Source organism: Corvus hawaiiensis, chromosome 1, assembly GCF_020740725.1.
Source record: "Corvus hawaiiensis isolate bCorHaw1 chromosome 1, bCorHaw1.pri.cur, whole genome shotgun sequence".
NCBI lineage: Eukaryota > Metazoa > Chordata > Aves > Passeriformes > Corvidae > Corvus > Corvus hawaiiensis.
In genome coordinates, this window is record NC_063213.1 from 18,759,426 (window position 1) to 18,787,269 (window position 27,844).

General features: G+C 36.7%; 1 protein-coding gene across 6 annotated transcripts in view; it reads right to left on the reverse strand.

Moving 5' to 3' along the window:
- MLLT10 (MLLT10 histone lysine methyltransferase DOT1L cofactor) overlaps window positions 1-27,844 on the reverse strand; it is a 129,027-nt gene that overhangs the window by 27,550 nt on the left and 73,633 nt on the right. For all 6 annotated transcript variants that reach the window (XM_048295352.1, XM_048295336.1, XM_048295329.1 and 3 more), the window contains one exon: window positions 9,231-9,409. In XM_048295352.1, coding sequence (XP_048151309.1) covers window positions 9,231-9,409 — 179 coding nt within the window. The remainder of the gene's footprint in view (window positions 1-9,230; window positions 9,410-27,844) is intronic.

The following is a 27,844-nucleotide window of genomic DNA, read 5'->3' on the forward strand; positions in this document are numbered from 1 at the left end:
TTGGACATTTAAAGACTCAGGAGGGTGGCTTGTTTTGTTTTGAAACTGTCCTTGTTATCTCATGTTTATCCAGTTGTTTTCAATGTTAAGTTTTAAATCTCTTTTTGTTAAAAATAAACAGGTGAAATGTTGAGGCCCTTCCGCTGCCGTGTAGCCCTGGGAGAGGGGCCCTGAGGGCACAGACACGGGGTTTCCCTGCCCCTGCTCAGCCTCGTTCCCATTGGTTGTTTTGTCTTCCCCTGCGCGGGCAGGGACCCTCGGGTCCCGTGATTGAGCAGTTCCTCGGCAGAGCCCCGGCCATGCGGCTGGAGAAATAAACATCTCTGAAACATCTACCAAGAATCAGTCCATATATATTTCTTTCCATGGGCCTCGTTGTCTGAGACACCGTGTTGAAGTATCCGCACTGTAGCAATCGTGCCCAAGAGTCTGTTTTACTTAAGAACTTTAATCTATATATGAGGAATCTCAATTGACTAGCAGAAAAAATTACTTTATTAGGTAACAAACTCAATATACCCATAGAGGAATCTATTTTCTTCATACAACTATTCCAAAGAAAGCCGGACACTTGCAATATGGGAAATAATGGATCTGAGAGAAACGTAACCACTTTCAAAGACCATCTGTAATTTCAAAAAGAGTAATAATAAAGAATCACCTACTTATTCACAAGCACAGACATTTTAACTATCTAAATAAACATCAACAGTCTTTGCTATTTAAGTGATGAAACAAACACCTTCAGTAGCAGAATTGCTGCTGTGCAAAAATGCTTGCAAGATTCTCAACATTTATACAAGGCCTATAAGGACACTGCCTCAGCAACCAACTCTGCAGCTTGCAACAAACATACACCACGTATACTTAAAATCTTTTTCAAGTAAGACCTAAACATTCAGTTTCATCTAAATAGTTTTATTATTTCCATTGCATACAAACTAGAAAATTTCACACTTTTTAGATTCAACACCATTATTATTGTCTCAGGCAGCTAAATTGAACTAGTGCTACACTCAGTTCAATGAAGAGGTCAATGTGCCTCAGTTGCCTGGAGACTGATGGTTGCTACAGCAGCACCAGATAAGCCAAGCTAAATAAGCTTCAGCTTGAAGGCAGAAAACATTTATTGCTGGACCGAAACATTGATGCAGTTGTCTCAGCATGTGGCACTGTGCAAAACCAGGCAACTGCCTTTCAGACTACCTCTGTATTGCACAAGTCTACATGAAGACAAGCTTTCTGAAGCCAGAGGAAAACAAGATTTTCATTGGGCTAAATACAAGATTACTTGCAACTATGATTCCTTTGTTCTTCTAGTTGAGTCACATGTTAGAAGGAATTTTCCCTCTGGCTGTAAATTCCTCCTCCTTGCTACTCTCCTCCTCCCCCACCCCAAAAATCCTCAGTTAGATTGCATGAAAAGAAAATTAGATTTTTACCCATTTTGCCCAGAAGTAACTAGAAATTAAAACAGCTTTTAAGTGAGAAGCAAGAAAATTTTGATGGAAAAACTTTTGCTAGTACAGTTCTTTCACATTTTTTATTTTTCAAGACTCAAATTTAAGTGGCCGTGACACAAATATGATTTATTAGGTTTGGAAAGAAAGTCTCTGTTTTGCACTGACATCCTACACCACAATATCAAACCTCTCTGTCTACAACATACTGAAGGATGCATTTAGCACTTTCCAAATCTAGAAGCGCTGGCAACTTCCCGTGCAGTGAGTCCCAAAGATGAGCAGCATACTCTGTTAAGAACGTTTCTTTTTGTTCTGGATATGCTGACATTTCCTTTTGTATTTTTTTGTTAAGTTATAAGCTAAGGAGAACCAAATAATTTCAGCATCTGAACAGCCTGTGATCCATGTTGATATTTTACCTTTGACCCAGTGCATAGGAACCTCTTTCAAGAGACTTTATCATCAAGAGGTATTTTGATAGTAACATAAAATATGTTAATTGGTTTTCATGTATCCAGCATTTCAATCGATTAGAGAATTCTAGTACCACAGTAAGGATCTAATTTCCTTTTTCTGGAAGCATGCTGCTTAAACCATGCAACATCATTACTTCCAGATGTTTTATTAGTCTCTTTTTAATTATCACTCATTAAAGGTAATACAAACCAAAAAAAACCCAAAACACAAAAAAAACACCCAACAAACAAACAACACCCCACCCCCAGCCTCCCAAACAAACAACATACACTGTATGAAAATGTATAAACTGAACTTAAAAAATGAACCAACTTAGATGTTTTGGAGAAATTTAGCAATGTATTAACATATTGTCATAATTGCTGTCTATGCTTTACTTCAATGACTAATTACTAAGTGAGAGGTTTCACCACAAGGCACCCACCAAATATGCAGTAGAAGTCTATACTATCTGCACCCTGGACTTCGTAATAGCTGACTTCCTAAGAGCTCTTATAGGATTCAGTATCTCAATGATTTCTATGTTAAGGAACATAGAAAGTGGCCTGAAAAAAATGTAAAAAGAGAGTTCTTCTTAAGTTCTGGAAATCATCTCTGATTACACGTCTAATGCAGTTTAATATAATTATGCTAGGTTCCTTTGCACTGCAAAAAAAAAGGATTAAATCCTTAAATTAGTTTGCTGAAATCATGTCAACGTCTCTAGTTTTAAGAGGTTCTGATCCAAAGGTGTCTGCAGAAGTATTACACTAACTCTTAACTTACATACGGTTGTGATGTGCATCTTTGGGAGCAGAGCAGGGACTCACTTAAGCAGCCAACCATCTAATGCAGGTCACATCTGTCACACCCCAAAGTCCTAGAACTGAAGGCAGCTTGGGTTTTTCCTCTGTGTATTTATTCTACTCACCAAAGAAAAGCTGATTAAACACTGATAGCTGATAGACCTGCATCTATCTATCCACAGGGAGGATGGCCCAGAAACGTCCTTTAAAAGACTGCAGTCTGCCCAGCTCTAGCAAACTTCAGATGCTTACCTTGAAACCAACCTTCCTTCCTTCCTTCCGAATTCCTTCCTTCCTTCCGAATTCCTTCCTTCCTTCCGAATTCCTTCCGAATTCCTTCCTTCCTTCCTTCCGAATTCCTTCCTCCTTCCTTCCTCCCTTCCTCCCTTACATTTACTTTGCGCTGAATATTACATTTAAAAAAACCAAATCCAAACCAGCGGGAAACAGGTTATGGTTCTCTGAACAAGACTGGAAAACAAAAGTGGACAAAGGAGTATCTTCCTTGGCCATACTGACTTTAAGAATGCAATATCCATAATTTGAGGTTACAACTGTAAAGTTGGAAGCAATATCAATCAGGTAGGTGCATTTTACTGTCCCATGAAAATGCCCAGACCCCCTCCTGCAGACTTGAAAAAACCCCTCTCAACTTGAATTTTCAGCAAAGGAACATCTACTTGTTTAAGATGTACTATTAAGTTCCTTCATAATTCCATCCCTGTTGTAGAAGGTATTAATAAGATTGTTCCCAAAACTGCTCCTAACTTCTCTGTTGGAAGGAACGAAAACTAAGAATAGATGGAGTTCCTATTTCCTGTCTTTTCATTTATTTTCCCATGAGTGCCAGAATATAAAATAAAAAGGACAAGAAAGTTCCCTTGATAGCATGCAAAATGAGGAGCAGACTTAAACTATGACAAGGAAAAAAACCACTAAAACAGGAAGCCAAAAATAGTGTAGACTAGTAATTTGGAGAAAGAGCAGGGGACCACAGAGATCCAAAATTAGGGACTATATTAATTCAGAAAATGAGAAAATAAAAACCACAGGACAGATGCATCTGAAACATCATGTGCCCTACATTCAGAACCTGAAGAGATCTCAGAATTCCTTAGCTTTCACATTCCTCTGTTGTTAACAAGTAACTCCAAGTCTACTGGAAAAAAATAAGCCTTATCTTCCCCTACAAGCTGGATCAGACAAAGGAGGATAACCACCTCTACATGAATGCTAAAGAAAACCCTGCTGCTTTTGTACTGCTCCTAAGGGAAGTAAAGCCAAAGGAACTTTAGGACAATGGAAGTGATAAAAAGCAAACTTCTTTCACTCAGAATTGCAACTGAGCAGCAGCACCTACCTTCCCAATTATCACATCTGCACCCTGAGGCAGTAGTTGATTACACTATGTTGAAGTGGACCTATCATGCCATCACAAAAAGAATAACAAACAGCAACTATTCAGTTTCCCTATCTTTGTGCAAGCCACAAGGACTGCTGTTACAGATACTTCTTGTCCTTCTCCCTCTTCATTATCTGCCTCTGTGGCAAAGGAAGCACAGTGCATAAAGTAAGAGTTGGGAATTTAGGAAGAAAATAGAAGTTGCAGAGGAAAAAAAAATGCTTAGAAAAGAAAGAAGAATCTAGCAGCAGCAAAAAAATCATATTGTAAGAAAATCTTCTGGATTGTATCTGTAGGAGAGGCTTGTAACAAGTATGTGCCATATTGCTTGAAATTGCCTCACAGATGTGCTTATTACAGTCACCAAGAGCAGAGATACCATCGCACAGTAGAATGAAAAAAAAATCAACTACAAAGTGAAAATTTGATATTGAATTTTCAATAGGAATAAATCCTGAAAATTTATCAATAAACTAAGATTACTACAATGTAAAGATCATACATTACTGGATCATACAATAACAACCCCAACATTTGATGATCTACAAATTTTTAAAGTAAAAGACTGTGTATTTAAGCAAACTACTACATGCCATTTCTACTCCCACTAAAAGCACTATTGAAATGAGATTACAAGATACTTAAGTGCATTTTTGTCTTGAAAGCAATACAGTCTGAACCATTAAATGGTTTTAACAATCAACGACTGAAGAAAGCCCTGTCAAAAACCTTTACTTCCAATTCTGCAGTTTGATTCTGCATTCAGAACCTGGAGACCCCAGAAACAATTGGCCACAGAGCTGTAGTAGGGTAATTTCACTAATTTAAGTCATCAAAAAGAACACACAGCTCGAGCAATTTCAATCTCAATCCCAACCAGAGTAGCAAACACTCAATTATACAGTACTAAATGAATAAAAAGAAATCCTGCTGTACAACGCCAGAAGACACTGAGGCACCCAGGTCACCACTTTTTTTATGAATTTATGTTAATCACAAAGAATAACTTATCAGAAACAGCAGTACGGCAAATTGTTACAGAACAGCATAACAGACTGACAAACATTTTTGCTATAATTATGAAGCACTATGAAATATTTGAGATAAAAACTGAGCATAGGACATTCAAGTGGTGCAACTTGTCACCTGGCTTAAAAGGGAAAAGTGAAGATGATATTCAAAATCCAAATGGAAGAAAGCAATTTTTCTCAATAACAAAGCACATATCAATAACCATATGAAAGTTAAAAACACACTTCTGAGAGGAAAGACACAAGTTTAGAATACAGCAATTTGCTGCTACATACAAAATAAGCAGTACCCACAACCATGTCAAGAGTAGCAATTCATGGAAAAGCAGGATAAAGTATTTGTGTGGACTGTACCCCTTCTCTCCTGTATCCCTTTTTTACTACACTTTTGCAATTGTTAAATGCATTGTTAGCTAATAAAGGCTTATTGAATTAAGCAGTGTAACCTATCTGAGGCTATGCCCAAGACATATAAAAAAAAGAACAGCATGCAAAATAATCTGCATTTCCAGCAAGTGGCATTTTTACTAGTCCACTGGTTCCTACCTGGTGAGGAACACCAGCACTTCAATTCAGTTTTGACACAGCATGGAACACAAGTTCATAATTTATTCTTCTGGATTTGTTAGTTTGAAATAAAAATTATGAGTGGCATGAGAGAAAAGAAAATGAGGCAGAAAAGGGGATTGTAACAAGGTCCATACTGTGTTTTTGTCTTAACAAACAAACAAACACCACAGTATAGAAATGACCATACTAGTCAATATAATGAAAAAATCAAAACCCAGGATTTTCCATTTGTGGGTTTTTTAAAGCTTTAAACTCAGTGTTGTTTAGTTGTTGAAGGAAAAAACAGCACTTTGGGGTTTTAATCACCAAAGTTTTATACAGGCCTGTAAGTTATTAAAAATAACAGAAGTTACTTTGTCATTTTGAGTAGTATTAATTTAATAGCAGTATTTAATAATAGTATTACCTAATTTGGGGCAGTTGCTTTCAACTGTTTTCAAGTTTTTTTAATGCTATGAACAAAATTTTCTGCATTAGATGCCTATCACATCATTCTAATCAGAATGTATCAGGTAATTCTGAGACTAATTCTATGGGAACACGTTTTTTCCTAAGACCTTTTCTTTAGAATTTCTTAACGCCCTTTCTTTAAAAAAAGAGACATAAAAAAAAAATCCTTCAAAAATTGACAAATTTATGATGCCCCCTAAATCAAAATTACAAAAGCCCAACAGAGATCTAAGAAAACAGCTGAAATCTTACAGGATGGACCTTAGCAGCAGATCTTTGAGGCTATTCCAAGTTTTACCACTATTCCGATTGCACATCCGCTACCATGACCGAATAAGTGAGCAGACAAGATTTGGTCATACTTGCTCTGTTAACTAATAGTTTAAGCAAAACCTTATCTTTGAACTTTTACTTTTTACCTGCTATAGAGGTACAAGCTTACCTTCGCTTATAACCTAGGATGATGGCGTTCTTTTAATCAGAGCACTGCACAAGAAACATACTAGCACACTCTTATTTGAGACTCCCATGGTCAAGAGGTGGGTAAGCACTGAGAATACATCCACAAGAGCCCAGTAAGCAGACACAGCACTCTGATGAAACTTTGCAGAAGTAAGTAGGTAAACGCCAACCCTTGACATAAAATCAGTCATTTATGCTAAATAGGAAGGGGGTGGGGGGTAGGAGAAGAGATTTAAAAAAAAAAAAAAAAAAAATCACACAAACAGGTTGCTTTCAGTGGAGAACAACTGCATGGTAAACTAGGCTCTCCTGACTGGATCTCTTCAAACTAGTACGGACCTTATGAACTAAAAGAAGACTCACTGAAGCAGTGGAGGACTTTGTTAATTCAAATAAAGGAGCTCACTTTTATGGCTGTCAACCAAAACTCACAATTTCAATCTCCCTGTATATCTCAAAACCAAATGACTCTTTAAATGGTAGTACCTGTGAGTAAGATCCCGACAAGTAAATCTATGACCACTTGAAAACAAGTTTAGTAGTGAGGCAAGATACACAACTCCTTTGCTTCTCTGGGGAAAAAAAAAAAAAAAAAAAAAAAGCCCCCAAGGCAACTCCTAAGAAACAAAGCCAAAGGAAGGACAGGAATTTTAAGCAGTTAACCTATGGAGGGCTCTCTAGTTCAGCTAAATACTGAGAGAAGGTCCATCTCCTAGGGTATACTTCCTTTTTTTGTGACAACCTGAAGGAAAAAAATACTATGGTATTTCTCTTCCTGACTCATAAATACGGGTTTTTCCCATTGCTTTTTCAATCTATCTTCTGACAGAGGTTAATAAATAGAAGTGATGGCGCACAATTCTTGCTTATTTAACTTTTCCACGTCAATTGTTTTACAGACCTTTGTCTTATCCCTTCTCAGTGTCTCTTTTTGAGGCCACGAGTCCCTCATTATTTACTCACTCCTTATAAAGATGTTCTCTGCCATTGTTCACTGCCATGGCTCTTCTTGTACCTCTTCTGGCATGTACCGTATCTGTTTTGAATAGTAACTGTCCTTTCCCTTTAACATGGATTTTATTTGCCCTCTTAACCACCTTGTCAACACAGGCTGGCGAGGTCTTTCAGCCGTTTGTGACAGCTGATGGTCATAAGGGCTCATTGCATAACCCAGCATAACCAGCAAACTTGGTGTGTGTTCCTCCTCCTCCTTTCCCCAGATCAGTTATGAATACATTGAGCTGTACAAAAGGCCGAGTCTTTCCAAGACTCTCATGGCAAACCTCTACTCCGTGAAAACTGAGCATTGACTTACTTGGGGTTTTTTAAAAGTTTTAATCTGCTACTAAACTATGACACAATCCCTCCCCTTAACTCCAAACTGTTCAATTTAAGTGCTGTCATTGAGTTAGTGTGTAGTGATCTTTGGAAATGAAAAATAAAGGAGAACTTACTAAAATACCAAATTTTTAATTAATTTCTTTAAAGTAGTTTTGATCAATTTGTGCCAAAGAGATACCACTAGGTTTTGGGTGAAACCACTTTATTTCTTTAGAAAACCAGTCCAGAAGAATGATGTAAAAATACGAACTGCCACCTATATGAACAAATTGCTATTTGATATTGAAATGTAATCTGTGTTGGTCTTCACATAGTATTTCTGCTATCCATGCACACACACACACACACACACACATTAACCTTGATTTTAATTCTTCATGTTTCTATCCACTATCTTAGATCACTGTAGATAAGTTACAAGTTCATAGCTTATAAGCACACAAAAATATATATATTTGATATATTCATTGTAAGAGAGATTCCCATCACAAAATGAAAATGCAAGAAACAAGGAGTATAAAATCATCATGTATAGTGTAGTATTCCTTCATACTTAAACACTAATCACGGTGACTTTCTGCAACTATAACTTCATACTCTCTTATCTTGATAAATGTAGTCTTGTCCAACTTAAATTCATACAAAATACTATCATAAAGGTATTTTTTCTGGTTCATTACTTCAACTATGCCACCCTTCTGCATTTCTCTCATGCCTCCCTTTTTCCTTCACCATCAAACATGAACTATGGATCTTCATTTGCATGACTTTTCAAATACAAAACATATATGTCAACGTTCATTTGTTACCAAGATGTCAGCCTTGGCCATCCCTTTGCCAGGGCTAGCTTAGCTGTCCATTTGTTAAACCTCCCAAACAAACCACTCTTTAACTGATACCATCATTTTTGCATAAAAACCAGAAAACTTTACATACTTTCCTTTTTAAAATCCTTTCTTATGTTCTGATAAAAGACTGGTTAGAACACTGATGAACTGCAACCAGCATTTATGCCACTAGTCATAATATGGTTATTAATAAGCACTTCCTCAGACTACATTTAAAAATATCTATGTGCTCTACAAAATAAGACTATGTAATATTATGGGGAACTTCCAGCCACTACAACGTTTCACAACAAATATAATGTTTATTAACCTATTTTCCAAACAAATTACGGTTTCTTTTAACATTGAAAATAAGCAGGTCAGTAACATGGTTTTCTATCTTAACTCTTGTGATAGTTTACCTGAGTTGCAGCAACAACAGTAGTTATAGAAGGCGCAGTTGAAGGTGATAGAGCTCCCACTTGCTGCAAGTGGCCTGAAGCCTGCTGAGGTAAATGAGAACTGGAAACGGGAGTGCTAGATCCTGAGCCAGATACTGCATTTGGAAATGATACTGCTACATCATTGCTGCTAAAAATACCTGAAAAAAATTACAAAAACGATTACATGCATCTCTCTCTCTCCCCCTCCCTCTGTTTACTAGTAACCATGTAAATATGCAGTAGAAAATTAATCAAGACAAGCAAGATCACTCAATACGTAATGCAGAAAGCTCCTGTGTAGAAATTCTAACCATGCTGATTGATAAAAGTGCTCTCGTCATTTAACATTCTACAGTTCAGGGAATACAGATTGATTCAGTTTTAAGTTTTTGTAAAACATGTGTGATAAATCAAATATTTATGCACATTACAAAATGCTCAAACATTAACAGTGGCAGAATTTTTGGCTAAAATGCCTGCCTTCAACTGAATCTGCTATCAGAGTTTGCTCTTTCAATGTATTACTGTTAAGTAAAGAGTGAAGTATTGGGCTATGTAACTGAACACACACCATACAAATGGAAAAAATACTTTTTAATTTTAAAATAAAGGTTATTGAACAACATACATTTGTCCAAAACTGTAATTTTGGCAACTAAGGATTGCTCGTGCTTTTTCAGGAAAATATTGACAGCAAGTCTGAGGACAAAGTACTCAGATTTGCCGATAGAGCTGGTCGTATTTCATTTATTCACAAACTAAAATTCCATCCATGATCTATACGAATGCGTGACTAACATTTCTGCTAGAACGGCCAACAAATAAACAACTAAACACGTTAACATTAGTCAGACTTCTAAGTTAGCAATTTAAATAGGAAGAGTTCATACCCCTCTGTGAAGCCATTACTTCTGTTTATCTACATGCAGGGTAAAGTTCGTTATAGAGGTTGGGAAAAAAAACCCTACTGACCAGAAGCCCAGGACAAGAAGTAGTACCTGTCTATGAAACCGTTAGGCTCCACGTGCATTAGATAAGTGAGCTGTCAGCTGGCCAAGGAATATCAAGCATGGTAGCACTGAACTGCAGTTAGAGGAAGAGTGCCACAGGGAGTAAACAGAAGTAGAATGAACATGGTTAGATCAAAAAAAGCAACAGAACTGAAATGCCAGTTAGAAGGCAAAGGGTGGAGCTAGTTTGTCACTCATACAAATAATGATTTGAAGAAGGCAGTGACAATAAGAAGATACGCAATGTTAAAACACCACTCGCCACCCAGATAACCCTCTGAGCACAGGCAGTCAAGGGAGACTAACATCATCCAAACCCACACATAATATGCAAACACTGATGCATCTTAAATTCCCTGACTCTATTAACTGTCAAGAAAAATGGAAGAGAAAATCAGCCAGACCCACTAGAGAAAGAAGATACAAAAAAGCAGCTGAAGACACATCGCGACAACTCTTTTCTCCTGCCTAACCAAGGTTAGTGACTTATCTTCTCCCCAGTCTCTTCATCATAGAGAAATTCCATACCTGTTCTGCTTTTCTACTGACCTTCATATCTTTTTCCATTTAGTACACCTTCCCCTCCTTGTTCTTTTTTTGTCACCATCCCCAAAACCTACAGTTACCGCCTCATTAGCAGTTAAGATCCTTTAAGTGTTCGCTTTGCTATGACCTTTTTCCAGTTCTAGCTGGATCATCTAACTAGACAGCACATTTTTATGGATCCTGCTCTAATTTGTCCTTATACACCAGCAAAAAGAGCATGATTAACAAACAACCTTGCTACTGAGTCTATTCTTAAATGTGACATAATTACAACCACAAAAACTGAAATATAACCCAGGTCCTCAAAAGATTTTTTCAACTTGCTTTTAATCAACAATTTCAAATTAATAAAAAGGATGAGATTTGACCCTTTGTTTTTTGAATGCAGTAAAACAATTAAATATACAAACCTTCTTGAAAATATGAGATTCTCATGAATTATCAGGCTTCAGGAACCATAAGATTTAAGAGTAAAAGTAATGAAATATCACAACACCTATGAGTAAACCATAAGAGCTCATCACCACAAACACTATCACTCTCATAAAACATCAATAGCAATGAGAGGAGAAAACAAAATTTTTGGTGAGAGACAAGTACCAAAACTTAAGGATATTTTGCCAGAACGGGAAAACAACTTCAAAATTTTAAAGCCATTGTAGATTTTTTTTTCTTAATTTTTAAAAATCTTACATACTTAATAACCGCAGAGCTTCTGCTGCTTCTATTTTAATGATAAGGTTTATTCTTCCTCTTAAAAATAAAATTCTGGAATCAAGCAAATAGTTATGAAATCACAGGCAAAAGAATATTTCAAAAGAAAGACAAGCAGCAAACTAGTTTGCCAGTGGAATGAGGTAAGCTAGTATTTGTTGCCAGTTGTTGCAGCAGTATTAAAACCACTGTTTGTTGCTGTTGCAAAATACAGGACACATATGACCTATCAGTAGACCCTGTTTGGGATAAGTATTTCCATTCAGCAATCCCTTACTTAACGCATAAAGTACATGCACCTTCTGACACTACTCATGCGACCAAGATACTACTCCATGCAGCATTCAAATAAGAACTGTATGCTGAACATTCAAATAAAGTCTTGATTTTCACACAGTTTCAAAAATACCTGTATAAAAACTATGTGTATATCATATTAGAAAGCCAAGACAATACACATTTGAAATGTCTCTAACATACTAAGTTGTCCTTTGGGGTTTGGGGAGAGATAAATCACTTTCTGGATCAGGAAGGAATGATAACAAAAACCTGAACAAATGTCTGTGAACTACATTAATGTTTGAAACGAACAAACCACCTTGAAGTCCTTCCCATATTACTGAACAGCTGTACCTTGTGATGAATGGCACTGTGTAATTTGCCAGAGGCATAAATAGCATGGTCAAACACAATCTTCAGCATTTTAACCAGAACACAGTTCTTCAGCTCCAGGTGGAAATGGACATGTAACATGTTCATCTAAAGTCTGACTGTGTGTGTGACACCACTAACACAGCTGCAGAACACTGACTTCAGGTTCTAACAGATAAAATGCACATGTAGCCTGCACTGCTGGAGTGAAAGGCTTAACAAAAAGGCAGCTGCAAAAAAAAAAAAAAAAAGGTATCTCTGGACAACAAATAACTGCCTGCTTAGCACAGAAAGGTAGCACTATAGAGCAGGGAACACATCAGATAATGCAGACTGGAAAAAAATGCATTCTTTATGCACCATCAGTGACAAAATCGGTAACAGAGGAAATAAAAGCACTTTAAGAATAGTGAAAAACAAAATAGCCTCAAATCAAAATATACACCAGGTGGCACACAGAACACTTTTAGCGGTTTTATTGAAAACCTCAAAAGTAAGTAGTTCCATGAGCGGAAGAATTAACAAAACTGATTAAATTCTGGATTTCCAGTGTTGCATCTCACAGATTACATCAACATACTAAGCTTTACCACCACAATTTCTGTACCTAGCTATGAAATCCTCAGTTCTTATTTTCTAGTACTACAGCCCCCTCCATTACCCAGCTCTCTTACATTCCCTTCTTAATGCCAGTGACTGCCTAGCTCACCAAGAGACAAAAAACAAGCAGTGGCTACTTTTGTAGCCATACACCATCCATTCCTATTACAGGAACATACATGTTTTAGAGGTTTTTTTCTGTAAACTGGATAACAGATTTAAAGCTTACTGTGGGCCAAAATCAAGAGAGAGACCATCTATACTGCTTCCTTAGGAAGCTTGTAAAATTGTCTCCCTAAAGCTGTATTTTCTTTTGTAGGTCAGTAAGTTGAAACTATTACAACAATTTTGAAAAGAGGAAGTTATCTGAGATATCTGTCATAGGTTGCTCATCTTAGCATTTTGTCAAAACTTCAGGAATAAGAATAATATGGCCAAAAAGGCTGTTTTTCAAATGTAAACTTGCAGGCCCACAAAAGTTGCACAGAACTACAAAATGTTCCTACTTGGGTCGTTGGGTTGGGATGACAACCTCAAGGGAACTCAGAATTTGAAGAAATAAAAGGAAATTTTGAGTTATAAGAACAAGAACTTCTTTACACAAACTGAAGCTATAAACATGTTTTCAGTACCTTCACTCTGTGTGGTAGTCCCAAAAAGTCTCCCCTAAACCCATGGCAACTTCCAATACAGTGCAAAATGAAAAGGTGTCTTTGCATGAAGCAGTCCATCATTATTAGCAACTAAACATGTACAAAAAACTGATGAAGTTCCATTACACAAGAAAGAGCATGTTCTATTCCAGTACAATGTTAACAGTGGAAGAAGCATCCCACTATGTTATTTTGTAATAGGAACATAAACTAAAGTGAATCTAATGCAAAATAGATGCAAACAAAAACAGGTTATTTTTGACAGTTGTTTAGAAGGAGAAGAAAGTTGCACTTGAAACTGCCAAGCTAGCAACAGTATTTCACTTCAATTTATGAGATAATGAGCTTGGATGCTAGGGCCAATCTGTTTCCTTCATGAAGAAATCCGAAATCTAAGAATCAAATAATAATGCTCTTTTCCTGCTGGTGATGAGGAAAGTGGTAGAGTTCACTTTCACATAGGTTTCTACAAGATTCTGCAATAACAGTTCTAGAAGTGCACAGAAATGAAAGTTACTGATCTGCAGCGGGATAGCAAGCTACCATTTCCCTCCCTTTCAGTGACTGGGCATCCTTTTTTGATGGACAGGCAGCAGCCTGTCACAGATCAACAGTCAATGTCTTCCTTTCACAAAGGGCATTCTGAGTACTCTCCATAACTGAGGTGGAAGTTAAAAAACCCCACAGACTCAAAATACCCAAAGAATACACAGTGCTGAGGGGCGTGGGGAGGAGGGAAGATACAAAGTACACGTGTACATGTTTTCAAAAACTGGTTTTCTAACTGTTTTGAAACAGTTGTTCCAGTTTGGTATCTATTGACGGAAGGCAGACTGCCACAATTATTCCCTTTGAGAATACTCTGTAGAGCAGATTTATAGTCAAAGACCAAAATACTTGACAAGAACTTTGACACAACCAAGGAACACAATCCAGCATGGCAATATGACATATATATGGTGAATCCATGATTGTATCACCATCATATACAGCGAAGACGTGACTTTGCTATCAAACTCCATTAAAATTAACCCTGAATCCTTGGCAGCTAAGCCAGCAAAAGACGTTCAGTTAATCTCTTCTGTCTACTCCCATCCCTATGTTCAAATCCCTGACTGTACAGTTATCTATAATCAATCAGAAATGTATTCAACAACAGGGTGAGGGTGAAGGATCAGAACTGATGTGCTACCAAAATGGTCTACTGTGTTCAGCTAGTCCCACCTGCTATAGTGAACAATGGTATTTTACACTCGATTCTGTGTTCATTGATGACTACTCATGTCAGCAGTCATGTTCCCACTTGGAATTAATCCAAGCTGATACAGGTCTCACACTGCAACCCTCCACTGCAGAAGGGCTCAAACCCACTTTTTCGTAGCCCACCCAAGATGAATTTTCTCTCTGAGAGAAAAGGTCTGAATGTGCCACTAGGAGACAGATGAATGACGCACTGGACTAGGAACACAGGGAGAACTGTACTGTTTTTCTAGCTCACTATATCCATCTCTAACAGCGAACAATAACAGCTACACAAGAAAAAGTACAAAAAAAGGGCAAGCATATAGTAATACATTCCTCAAATGTTCTCCCAGCCTCTAGAAATCTATAATGTATGAATTTTGAGTGTGAGGAACAGTCTTTCTAATTATTAGCCTTAAATCTGCTTCCAGACTTGCCCCAGTGAATACCTTCCAATCCTTTCTGAACAGCTGTAACTTTTCACACCATATCTCATGGCAAAGTTAAATCTTAGTTAAAGTGTGCAGTCTTTTTTTGGGGTGGAAGATGGCCGACACAGGGGCAGAACTCCTTTCACTTGTTTCCTCCAGATACTCAGATTTCTCACAATAATCTTTGAAATGCTTTATAACTGCCTGTTGACGTTTCACAATTAATTCAGCTTTATGAAATAGGACATGTTAAGAATTTCATACTTGTTCTACCATGAGTCAAAAAGTTTTCAAGTACTCTTCTAGAATAGAATACTAAGATAAAGAGCTCTGTGATCATATCTGAGACACATATGCTCATAACCACAAAAAAGACCTGTAGTTCAAGTGTGTCACAGCACAGAAAGATCTTTGTAAAAGAAGAAGTTAAACAGATATGAAAGAACGATTGATAAAGACCTTAACTTTTTAAGGTTTAAAGTTTACATGTTCACTTTTGTAACAGTGAGCCAATACATACAAGCCTAAGTGACTTAAATACAACAAAGTAAAACCAAAGCAGTTTTAGGCTCACTTAATGAGTATTCATGAATATGAGCATGACTTGTGATCTACGTTTCTTAATGATTTCAGAGAAAATTTACTGTGTTTGCTTAAGATCTCTGAAAACATACCATAGCTGCAAACCATTCTGACAGCAATCTACCTCGGTGCTGAAATGGTGAGTCACTGGAAGCACTAGACTCATCTTCACTACTAACATAATACAGTCTTTTATGAGAGTTTCTACTTCAGAAGTTCTCTCTTTTCGGTTCCAGTGATCTGAGGCTGGTGTCTTTGAAGGGAGGGGGGAAGATGGGACAGCTGTTGCCCAGTTTCTGAAGGCCTACAAATAGTTGTCACTAGCAACAGTTACAGCTTTAAAGTGGTATTCTAGAACCTCATGGTCAGATAGCTGTCCTTAAGACTGCAATATCTGACAACCAAACAGTAACTACTCAGTATTTTGAAATGTGCGTAACAGGACTATTTCAGGCTAACTTTTTAATTTACCCTTCTCTTGTTCTTCGTTTTTATCAATTTAGATGGTTTAGCTGAGCACTACTGTCTCCACGCTTCAACGCAGGCAGATGCCTTTTTATCAAAACTGAAAAACTCTGCCCAAGTTGGGCTAGTTTAAAACAAAAGAAAATTAATTCATGCTCAGATTCTGTTTAGTTTAGGTTATCTTGTTAAAAAAATCATACCATATATACTGAATTTCACCTGCATTGATGCAGAGGCCAAGGCTACAGAACTGAAGTTTCTTTGGAAACACGTCTTCTAAAAACAATCACAGAACTGAGACTGGCACAATGGATGTCTGTTCTGTATTACGACTCTCCTCACTGCAACTCAAAAATCAGCGTAAGACAGAACAATCAATAACAAAGACCTAAAAACAGAGTATGAAATAAAATAGACAGTAGACAGAACAAGCAAGAACTGAAGTAACCACAGAAAGGCAACAAGCGAACATTACCATTTACAGCTATCTCTAACAGAAAATAATCAGGTCATTGTTTCCCATAGTCCTTTTTTTAAAGTATGCTCTAAAACTGTCAAGAGATATGTGCGCTCTGTATGTATATGTGTGCATATACAGATATGTGTATCCCTCTTGCTCCTTTTCAGTGGCAGACCCACAGAAGAAGAGACAAGACTGCAAGATCAAGTCAAAAAGTTTGACTGTAAGATCCAGAGTATGACTTGGAAGGACAAAGCACATTCTTATCACACAGTGAATAGCAGTGACAACTTTACATCTCTCAGCTGCAAATTTTGTTGTTTTTTAGAAAAAGGTTTTGAAAAAAGCATGAAAAATATAAGAAGTTGATTATACAACTGGAAAACACAGCACTGAGTATACCCAGTCTCTTACTGGCAAAACTGCAGTGTGCCACTGTCTGCTTTGAAGTGTCTTGACTCCTTTCTATTAAGGCAGGCATCTTAATGGAACAGCTTTCATGACTCCATTTTCTAATCATCTTTTTTAGGACTAGATCCTTTCAAACCAATTCAATATTTTAGCTATTATCTTTCCTCCTTCACAGTTTGTCAGCACCGAATTTCAACTGACAGGCTTCGCCCACCACCTTTATAGCAAAACTATCAATAATAAACCTCTCTGCTCCAAACTTGTATTTGTTTCCACTCAAACTAAAAGTCACAGGTTTTCTTTTCGGTACTTTATTGCTGATGTGCAGCCAGCTTAAACTCAGTGCAACGAAAAAACAAGCTCCTGACACAGACTCCATCAAAACTCTTACTGACAGTAACATTTACAACCCTCAGCATTACCTGACTCATAATCTGAACATGAGTAAATTTTGGAGTAAATGATCTTCCTTTATTTAAATATTTATCTCAAGTTTTAATACTTTCTTTTCATCCTATATAAACACATGACAAGATCTTTTCTTGCTGTTCATATTATCAAAATTTCTACCGACCCTCATTGATTTCACCCAGATATATGCTTCTGACAAAACAAGAGCCCTGCAATACTGGGGTGGGGGGAGGGAGGGGAGGAGGGAAAGGCAATAATGGGGCAAAAAAGTAACCAACTTCACCTCAGAAGGTACCATGAAACATCACCACCACCACCACCCCACCATCCCCCAAAAAAGTAGTTAGATTATAAATCCTGTTCAAACACCATTCTTAAACAAACATGTAGCTACCATTATGCTGTTCCACAACAGTAAGTTATATAAAGCATTACTATTGTTTGGCAATATATGTCCTTCCAACTATCTATGCCATTTAAAAAACAAGAAGTGCAATGTGGGAATAAGTCACAAATGGTGTTCCATCGATTTCTATTCTACACCTTCTTGTGAATCTATACCTCTTCAACATTAAACAGCAAAAAGGCTCTGCTTATAAAACAGCAGAAACTCACCAAGTCCAAATTCAGCACCCTTTGTCAGATACCCTTCAGATGTTTACTTTTGTTCAGAAAAATGGTGAGCTTGCTTTCCTTCATCTCAAAGCTGGTTCAGAGTACTGTATACCTGGGAGAGTGAGAGGGAAACCCTATATCAAAAGGAAAAAAGCTAAACCTACTTTACTAAAGCAAAGCAAATCTAGAGAAATTTCATTATTTCTCACCACACGTAGACTATGAAACATAAAGGTAATGTAACATTAAAATTTTTATTATTTAAGAGACCCACCAATCTAGACATGTGCCTAACAGGTGTAATTCATGGCTCTGACAGTATGAAAAGCAAAAGTTCTATAAAACTGTAATGACTGCTAGCTCTATATGCAAAAAACTTGACCATGCAAAGTTTCAAACACTTAAATTCTTTTGCATATTCTGAATTTCAAGTCAATACAATTAGCAATGCATACAGCACTGCTCTTCTAACATACATGCACAGCAGTAAGAAAAATTCTATTTGGCTGGCACAAATGGGTAAAAAAATTACATTTTTTTATTAACAGATCACCTGACACCAATTAAATATCACACTGAGAAACAAACTTGATAATCTTCAAAACTGACCTCATGAGAGGGTTTTCAATCTTTCAATAACTTGTGAATATAGCTATGATTGTTTCCTACAAACTAACAATAGCCTTGAAAAAGTAAACCAAGTTCTAATTTAAGAAGATATTTCATTTCCACTGGCTATGAGTGAATAGAGAAAAAGGGGTACAAAGCCAATGCTGAATACTAAAGGGAAACAGCCATTAGATACATTAAAGATTCAATATTGCTCCCTCTGAAACTGATAGTTCTGTTATCAGTGACACAAATGAGCAGCATCAGGCTGTCAGAACAAAGAATGGACAAAACAAGGCTACCTTCACATGCATTACTTGTAGTAATTTAAGTAGTCAGGAAGGGAAGTGGGAGAATGCCTGAGGTAGACACCACTATAACACACCTATGAATGGAGCACAGAAGAAGGACTAGAAAACACTATTCACAAAATTAAAGAAAAGGATCTCAGAACTGGAATAAAACTGTTATCGTTTTACTTCACACATACAAAAAGATCATAAAAAGAGAACTGAGGAACTATTGACCTATCAGGCTCCTGCAGACAATCTACAAAAGTTTTCACTCAAGTACCGAACAATTGACGCACTGCAGACCTGTATTTCACCCAATCCATAGAATATGCAGACCTTCAATCAGGCTTTTCCACAAAAGGCTACCCTTTGTGATAAATGAACCTCTGAAAAAGATTCTAATATAACTTACCATTATGTATGGCATTCATCAACTTCGAGAAAGCTTTTGAGTTAGGAGAAAAAGGGCTTCATGTTAAGATCATGTTTAACAGACGCACAAAAGAATATATGTATAGACAGGAATTTCAGTGAACAATAATATACCTGAATACATCTTTCTTGTATTAGAGCTCTGATCATTTACAGTAGCACAAATTGTAAAATGGATTTATTTCTATCCACTGTAATTTTTTACTTATATTTCTTTTATCAATGTTGGTTAGATTTTAAATGTCGAGTATAAGAACATTCCAGCACATGCCAATTAGCTGTATTCTAAAGCTAATATTACAAATAAAAATTCAAATTCTTTCCAGTGGCAATCAGTACCCCCAAGAAAAGACTGATTTTAATTTCATTGTCTGCAACAAATTTAGAAACTCAAACGGAAGTTGCCTTGCTAATTTTAATCACGAGGCATCTGTTTTGCTTCACTGATACATTGAGATGAATTCAAGCAATCAAGTCTAACAGAAAACGGTTGTGTCTCCTGGACTTTAGAGAGCTCAGTTCAAGAACAACTCAGATACATAGAAAGAATGTCCAACTAGTGGTACACGAACGGAGATGCTCACGTGAACTTCCTTTCCTTCACGGGTTGGGGTTTTTACAGAGTATTGATCTCTAATCCTGAAGTGCCAGAACACACTCACATCCTCTGCCGTGCAGCTGAAGTCTCTAACACAGCCTCCACAGCACCACAACATCATAATGCCCAGTTGCAGAGTGGTGGCAGTCATGCAGATGCCAGCCCTCTTCCACTTATCCCACCAGCTTATTCCTGCTTAAGATAATGACCTCATGACTACAGAATTATTTTAGTTTCAGTTTGCTTGTTCGCTCTTTCACACTACTAAGGAACAAAGCCCTCAGTTCACACATCTGGTTTGACAAGATGATCAAATTAATGACTTTACAGGCCAGATCAGGGGCAAACACCTCTGTCATGCTTCCATGGGGGAATTTTCTACCTGCATCAGCCTCTGAGATCTGACTGCAGTAACTATTTGGGTTCCAACAGGGCAACTGCCTTTAATGATTTATTTTTCTCTTCTTTACTCTTGCCACAACTGGAAGCTACTAAACATTGCTGTCATAAGCTAATTTTTAACTGCCAGGCTCTTCTGAACATCAGAATTTCAAAAAAAATGAATGAAGAACAATCTTAAACTTCTGTCATTCATATTCAAACATTACAAAACTAATTCAGAAGCAGTTTTAAAAAATTTAAAAGGCTTGACTTTTACCTACTGACTAAAACTGAGTAATTAGCCAAAGGTACTTCAATGGAAATACTTCTAAAATTTGGAATATTTTAATTAAAGCACTATATGCTAAGTGTGTTCTCTAAAAAATATAAGTATTAATGTTGGGGGGTTTAAATTTTGTGGTACAGAAAAAATGCACAATATACAAAATTCTGTATGATTCTTAACATAAGTGCATTAATCTGAAATAAATGAAACTGATAATTTTAATTAACCTTCTCAGCAGTTTTCAGAGAACTAACAAAATACAAAAATACACTTATAATTTACAAGGAAAAAAATGCACAGAGCTAATATGACTGGAATCGCATTATACTATGCAGACAAATTCTTTCTCAGGTGCAGAGGACACAATGCAACTGCAGTCTGCCACTCTTAAGTGCAGAACCATTTCACCCACACCTACTCTCCACAGCCTTTGATTATAATTATATCAGTTCATTCCATTTATGCTCAGATTTTTGTGCACAAGAAATAGCAGCCATTTTAATCCATCATTGCTTTCAACACTAAAGAAAGTCCCTTTCAAATTTAAGGAACCATTGGGTAGGTTTGGAAGGAGGCTTGGGGTGATGGGTTTTTTTTTTTCTTTTCTCTTCTTTATTTTTTATTTTTTTCAAACAAGCTCAGTCCTAGACTGCTGAAGCTGTACCTTTTGCTTTTGTTTCTTTAAAACTGTACCACACAGGAGCTACCACTAATCCAAGCAATCACATACAACATATTCTCAAACATCACTCAAGAGCTATGAGAAAGTTTCAAAGCAGAATACACTAGGTATGTCCCAATGCAAAATTTACTATCAGATAACACTTCATAGACAAATGAGGAAGACATGCAGCTAAAGAGCTAACAAAACACTAGCTGTTCTAACACAGACCTCATCCAATTACACAAGGAAGGGCCAACACTAGATCAGTCCTGCTTGTGACTGATGGAGCTAATTCTAGACTCCCCTCAAGCCTCTCCACAGAACAGAAGGAGAACTGTTCCCCTACCACCACTCCCTTCCACACTCCATAAATTAGTAGAAGGCAGATGAAAAAAGGTGTTTTATTCTGGAAGGAAAAAAGAGCTACTGTCTTGGTTCCTGTGTAACTGCCTTTATTGGCAGCTACCTCTTTCCTGACTCCTGCACTGAAGTACCCCCTCCCAGCCACCCAGTTTTCTGCTACAATGTACAGACAAGCTATTGAAATCCAACATGCTAAAGTGTCAAGAAAGATTAGGGATGGTGAATGGTAACTATAGACACAGATATAGAGATATAGAGATATAGAGATATAGGGATAGATATGCATGCCAAAAAACTGTATGCTGTAATAGCTGGACTTCTCACTGTTTTCGTTTATTTGCCATCTCTGCTGCCTCTCGCACTTTCAGTCTTGGTTAAATTTTTCCTCTCTTCATCCAATCCTTACAGCAGCTGCTATTGTTTGCTTTATTTAGAACCTTGCAGTTATTCCTCCTTAAAATCAATTCTTCTCAGAAAAAACTTCGATGCTTCCAGCTCATTCATTTCAATTTCTGAAATGACTCGGTATTAATACATCCAAGCCACCACCCTCTGGTGTTCATTACTTGTTTTTAAGGGAATTGGTTATGCATACAAAAACTAAAGTTCCATCCTAAGCTTACCACTACTCCACAACAGAAAAAAAGCCTAGTGACTTCATCCCTAGGAAGGATGTTATTTGCCGTAACGAAGTCCTAAATCCATCAGATTAGGCATTTGTCCATGACAGTTATCCCACTTCAAGAAAAAAAAAAAAAGTTAAAAAAACCAAACAAAACAAATTCCAGCAATTTGCATTTGACATTCTTATGTGAAAGCTAACTATATTGATAGCTTACGAGCCACTTTTTCATTTGTTTGGGGAAGTGGGGGCTGTGTTTGGTGTTAGGGTTTTTTATTTGTTTGTTGGAGGGGGTTCTGTTGGTTTTTTTTTTTTTATTTACTTGGAATCTCTAGGCATTCTTATCTCACAGATGTTCAAAAACAATAAACAATGGGAAACAGAAATAAAACCAAGTCAAGTACGTAGGATCTAACACGATTATTCATGCACAAGTCCCAGTTGCATGTTCATATTCTTTAGTTCTGTTAGCAGTTCCACAAATCCCTTTCTCAACTCAGATTTCTAGAGCTACACAGGTCCAAAGAACACAGATGCTCACTCACTTTTTTATGACAAAATTTTTCCATTTTTCCCTGTTACTTAGTTTAGTGAGAACCCTTTTCTGAACCTTTTACCACTGCATGTAATTCCCTCTCACAAAAACATATGCAGCAAGCTAGATCATGGTCAAAATGAACAGTTTACTTCCTGCTATCCTTATGGCCTTCTCACATATCTACCAAATCTGACACTGAAAGATGAAGACTTCTATTTAAAAGCTGAATAAAAAGTATAGAAAGAGCAATATGAAGTAAGGAGTTTGCATCTAAACTAGGTGTTAAATCCAAGTTTGGTTCAAATGGACAAAAAATGGCTTTACATTCAGGATCACATAAGAAGTAGCTTTTCTAACAATACAAAATAGTTTATTTCACTTACTGTTTCCTGCATTACCACCACAAAAGCCCTTGCAAGAACTGTCCTGCTAAGTATTCTGACAGCACACTTCGTGTATATGGCATACCTGTATATCAAGTTCCTACAACACCTTTTCAGGTATGCTTAATACTCTTGAAAGAGAGTTTTATTTGAGTAACCTTCTGGAAATACATTGTTGGCTTACCTCTGCCAATTTTCTGCATTTTAATCATGTTGGGGAGATTTATCAAAAATGAGCTCACATTCAGATGAATCTACATGCAGATCTTCCAGGTACAGGTAATGTTTGTACAATATCAGGAACTACCATACAGTGAAAAGGCACTGGGACACAGTGTCACTTACTGCACCTAAGACACATCTTTATGCACATGGAGCTACCAGGGGACCACCTAACTGCAAATCCTCCACTACACAGCCAGAATTGCTGGGGTGCATTTGCTGCAGCATTGAGCTAAGTGACATGCTACAGTACCACAACACAGGTGGCCTGGAGGTTCAGAAAGCTGCTGTTCTTAGTCCTATCACACCCATACAACCTGCTTAAGGAAGAAAAATTAATTACTTACATAAGAAGGAAGCATAGGTACTTGATAATCAGGCACTTGGCCCTATAATATTTGTTTTAAAAAGCAGTATAGCTCCTATACATCAACACATGAATCTCTCCATTCTAAGTCTTAATGGATTTGTCCCTCAGCAAAATCTTTCACTGAAAAGCTCAATTATTTTAAAGTAACTAGTCTTTTTTATGCCATTGTATTATGTTAGCATTTCTATTTAACTTTTTTGTTTTCTTTTTGAAACTTTACAAGGGAATTGCAGGAATTACTATGATGATCAACAACAGCTCTAGACATCACAGCCTCTCCCCAAATATAATCTTGAGACAAACTTCAGTCAGTTTAACTTCTGGTACTGCAGCTCTTCACATCAAATAAATGGAAAGTTTAAAAGCCAAGTACACTTCCTTCTGATTTTAAAAACCTGACTGTAGTGCTGTCACCTCTGACTGACAACAACAACAAAAAAAGAATTTTACCATATGAATTGGACAGTCTTCAGATGGACAAAAATTCAAGAACTATCAACACATACACATCACTTATTTTTCAGCTATATTTGATTTCTGAAAGAGTTGAAAGTCTGTAAGATCTGAAAAGTACAATTTTCAAGGAAGGGTAAAAAAACCCTACTGCTCCTTTTATAGTCATGCCTCTTCTCTACCCTCCCCCGCACACACTTTTGTATGTTCCCATGTCACCTTTAACAGATTTTATGGAGTTAAAAGACTGATTGCTATCTCACATTTGACTTACAAAGAATGCCATACTCTAGTAATTGACTCCAGATGCTGAAAAATGTTCACACTCAAGAAGATGAATATTTTAATTTTAAAATATATATACAAAAACCTCTTAATTTGATACCATTTTGAAAGTCCATTTTTTTAAGTTAAGCCATTTTAAAGGAGTTTCTGGGAACTAAACAGTTACAAGTAAGAAAACACTTGTATCTCACTTTATTTTCCATGCAGCAATAGAATCAAGGAATATATCCTTGATCTTCAGAAAAGGGATACATCTCTAAAGCAAATATCAAATTCTGTAACAAAGACATCTGATAGGATAGAAATCATAATTGCCTCACAGTGTCTCCTTGTTCCCCTGCTCTATTTAAAAGTCTAATTCTTAGTTTTATAATAAGAGTTAGAGAACTAATATAATCTAAGCACAAAACTGGAAGTTTCAGTACATCTTTCTGCCCTTATTTTTTTTAATGTAATAATGATAATACCACATACTTTACTCCATGTATCTGCAAAGACAATCAGCCACTGGAAAAGCAGGCAATTTATTTTCTTCACTATGCAGACAACAATAGTAGCAAAGCTGTCAGCCAAATCTCATTCATACAGCGTAGTTTACGCAGATTATGCAGGCCTAAAGTAAGTTAGTTTTTGTTAGGAGTTCAAACCTAACACCAAATATATACAAGGCTCTTTGTAGACTTATGGGTCAAATATAAAATAAAAGAAAGCAGTTTACAAAAAGCTCATGGACTTCCCTGAAAACCTTCCCTTACCAAATAAAAAAGATTTATAGCTGAATTTGGAAAGTAGTAATACAGAAACTTAAGAAGACTTTAAGCCCTCCCCAGTCCATTTTCTTCTCTGCCAGTATAGATACAACTAACTAATAGTCTAATCTGTATTCATACATATATTTATTATGTTTCAACAAGTTTGTATTTTGATGCCCAATCTGCAAATAATTCTGTATGGGCAAAAATGTAGACCTGCAGAGTTTCTTGTAATTGTTACTAAATTAATATTTGGGTAGAAGACTCACAAAGCTTGAATAAAAACAGTATTTCAAATAGTTTAGAAATATGTACATCTTTTTGCTAAGCTGTTTAAAATTATGCCTTTCTCCCAAAATTAATAACTACCAAAACTAACTTTATTTTGTTATTAAATGAAAGACCGAAAAGGGAAGTCAAGAAAATACACATTCCCTTTCCTGTATTAATTTTTTGCTTTGTTGTGGGTTCTTTTAGCATCTGAAATGTATCACAAGTCCATAATTTAAACATACTATTTGCTGTTGACTGTCAGAGAGTAACAAATAAATAAATTATGACATCTTTTGAAATTTAAATAGAAGCTACTGCCCAGAGTCACCATAATTTGGGAATCTAGTTTAAAGATATAATCTTCAAAATTTCTATTTTAACCTGACAGACACGTTCTCATACAACAATTAACTAGTCATGTAACTTCCACAGCTGCCAAGATCTCCTCTGATATTAGCAGGCCTTAGCAGCTTGACATGGAAGCTCTATACATGTCCTTCCCTGGGACATTTTTTTTCACTTCAGAAAGCCCTCCCATCTGTTTTCACTGAAAAATAAAAACTTCACAATTTTCTTGAGAAAGGAAAACTTTGCCTTGTTTTAAATCAAGTTGTGTTTCAAAGGGATGCTCCAAGAGTTTCTAGTCTTGTAACATTCACAGGGCGGCTGATTTGCATCTCATGCTCAAAACACTGCTTCCATGGAAAGTCAGGCAGCTTGGAGTCTTCAAGAGCGGAACAGGCTGAGTATTTCTTCTTTTCAGCAGCCCATCCAATTAAACACTATATGTCTGTATTTTTCCACTGACTTTTTTTTAAACAGAAAATGGGGCAATTACCTGTATGCAGTATGCAATTACCAAAAAAAAAAAATCTTGACCAGGAATAGTAATTCTTTTTGTATCACAATTATGATCGTGCTTCTAAACATTTTTGTAAACTGAAATATTCTCAAATGAAAGGTATTCCAGTCTAGCAAAGAGCTTCAGACTCTTTGAAAAGGATATTTTAAAAATACCCATCATTGTATGCCTCTTCTCAATTTTCACATTCATAGTCATATTTTAGGAGGAAATTGGTATCATAAATAAAGATGGTACTTTGCTACCTGCACCATGTATGGAGTAATTTCTATTAATTATGATGTAACTTTTCTACCCCTTCTTGAAATGAGTGTCACAGTGAGGACAAGAGCCTTTTTTTCCCCCTGAAGTATAATGTTCAGTTCTCCATCATTATTCAGAAGTTTTTCATAACTGTTTTCAAAACACATCTCATTGTTCAGTATTTTTTTGTCCACAGCCTTCTTAATCAAGGAATTCTTATTCATTACATCCAAGTTCATTTTTTACAACATACATTTTTAGAAACCACCCTGAATCCTCAGAGTAAGCAGCAAAAACTACTTAACTTCTCAATCTCTGAAAAAAGCATAGAACATACTACACTGGGAACCAATTCTTGCAGACCCATGCTGCCTGAAAATTAGCATACTACTAACTACTATATTTTAAAATGCATTATTTACCCAGTTACAAACTATTTCATATGCTAAACTGATGCATCATGCTAAATTTTCTTTTAAAAATCAAAGAGATAATATAGCACCGAATTAGGTTCATAGGTAAGGATCAAACAAACATCTCTGCAAGCATATTGATTTCTTAGCTCTAGAACTTCCTGCACCTGCAAATCAAATAAATATGTTCAACTAAACTGTATCTTCTAGGAAGTAAATTTTCAGAACTGAGATTTGTTCAACTGTTACCTTCTTTCACTTGATCCTATTTTACTCTTGTTAGGTTAAGGATCATGGTAGTACCAGTTTTCAGTTCCTCACCATGATACCCACAGTCTGATAAACTCACTCCTTAGCTATTCTCCAATCATGTGCTTTTCCTAGTCGTTGAATCCTTCTCGTGGCTCTTTTCCTTACACAGAGCAAATCACAGAACCACACGTAGCATTCAAAGACCAGACACACTCTGAACACAGAGCTGCCTTTCTCATTAGGTTGCGGTTTATGCATTAAAACCTTTTTAAACACATCTCAGCACTGGAAACTCAGACACAATTGATTAATCACCTTTATCCTTTTTCTCTACAGCCCCTCTTTCCCCAGAAGGCCATCCTTATCCTGCAAGTACACATCCATCTTTCTAAGGCATAATCTTCTATTTTAGCTCCACCAACAGAACTCTTAGTTTGTATTGATGAGCGGGAAAGACTCCACTACTGGAATAAGTAGTAAAGTAGGTAGGTTTATTCCAGCACTGGGA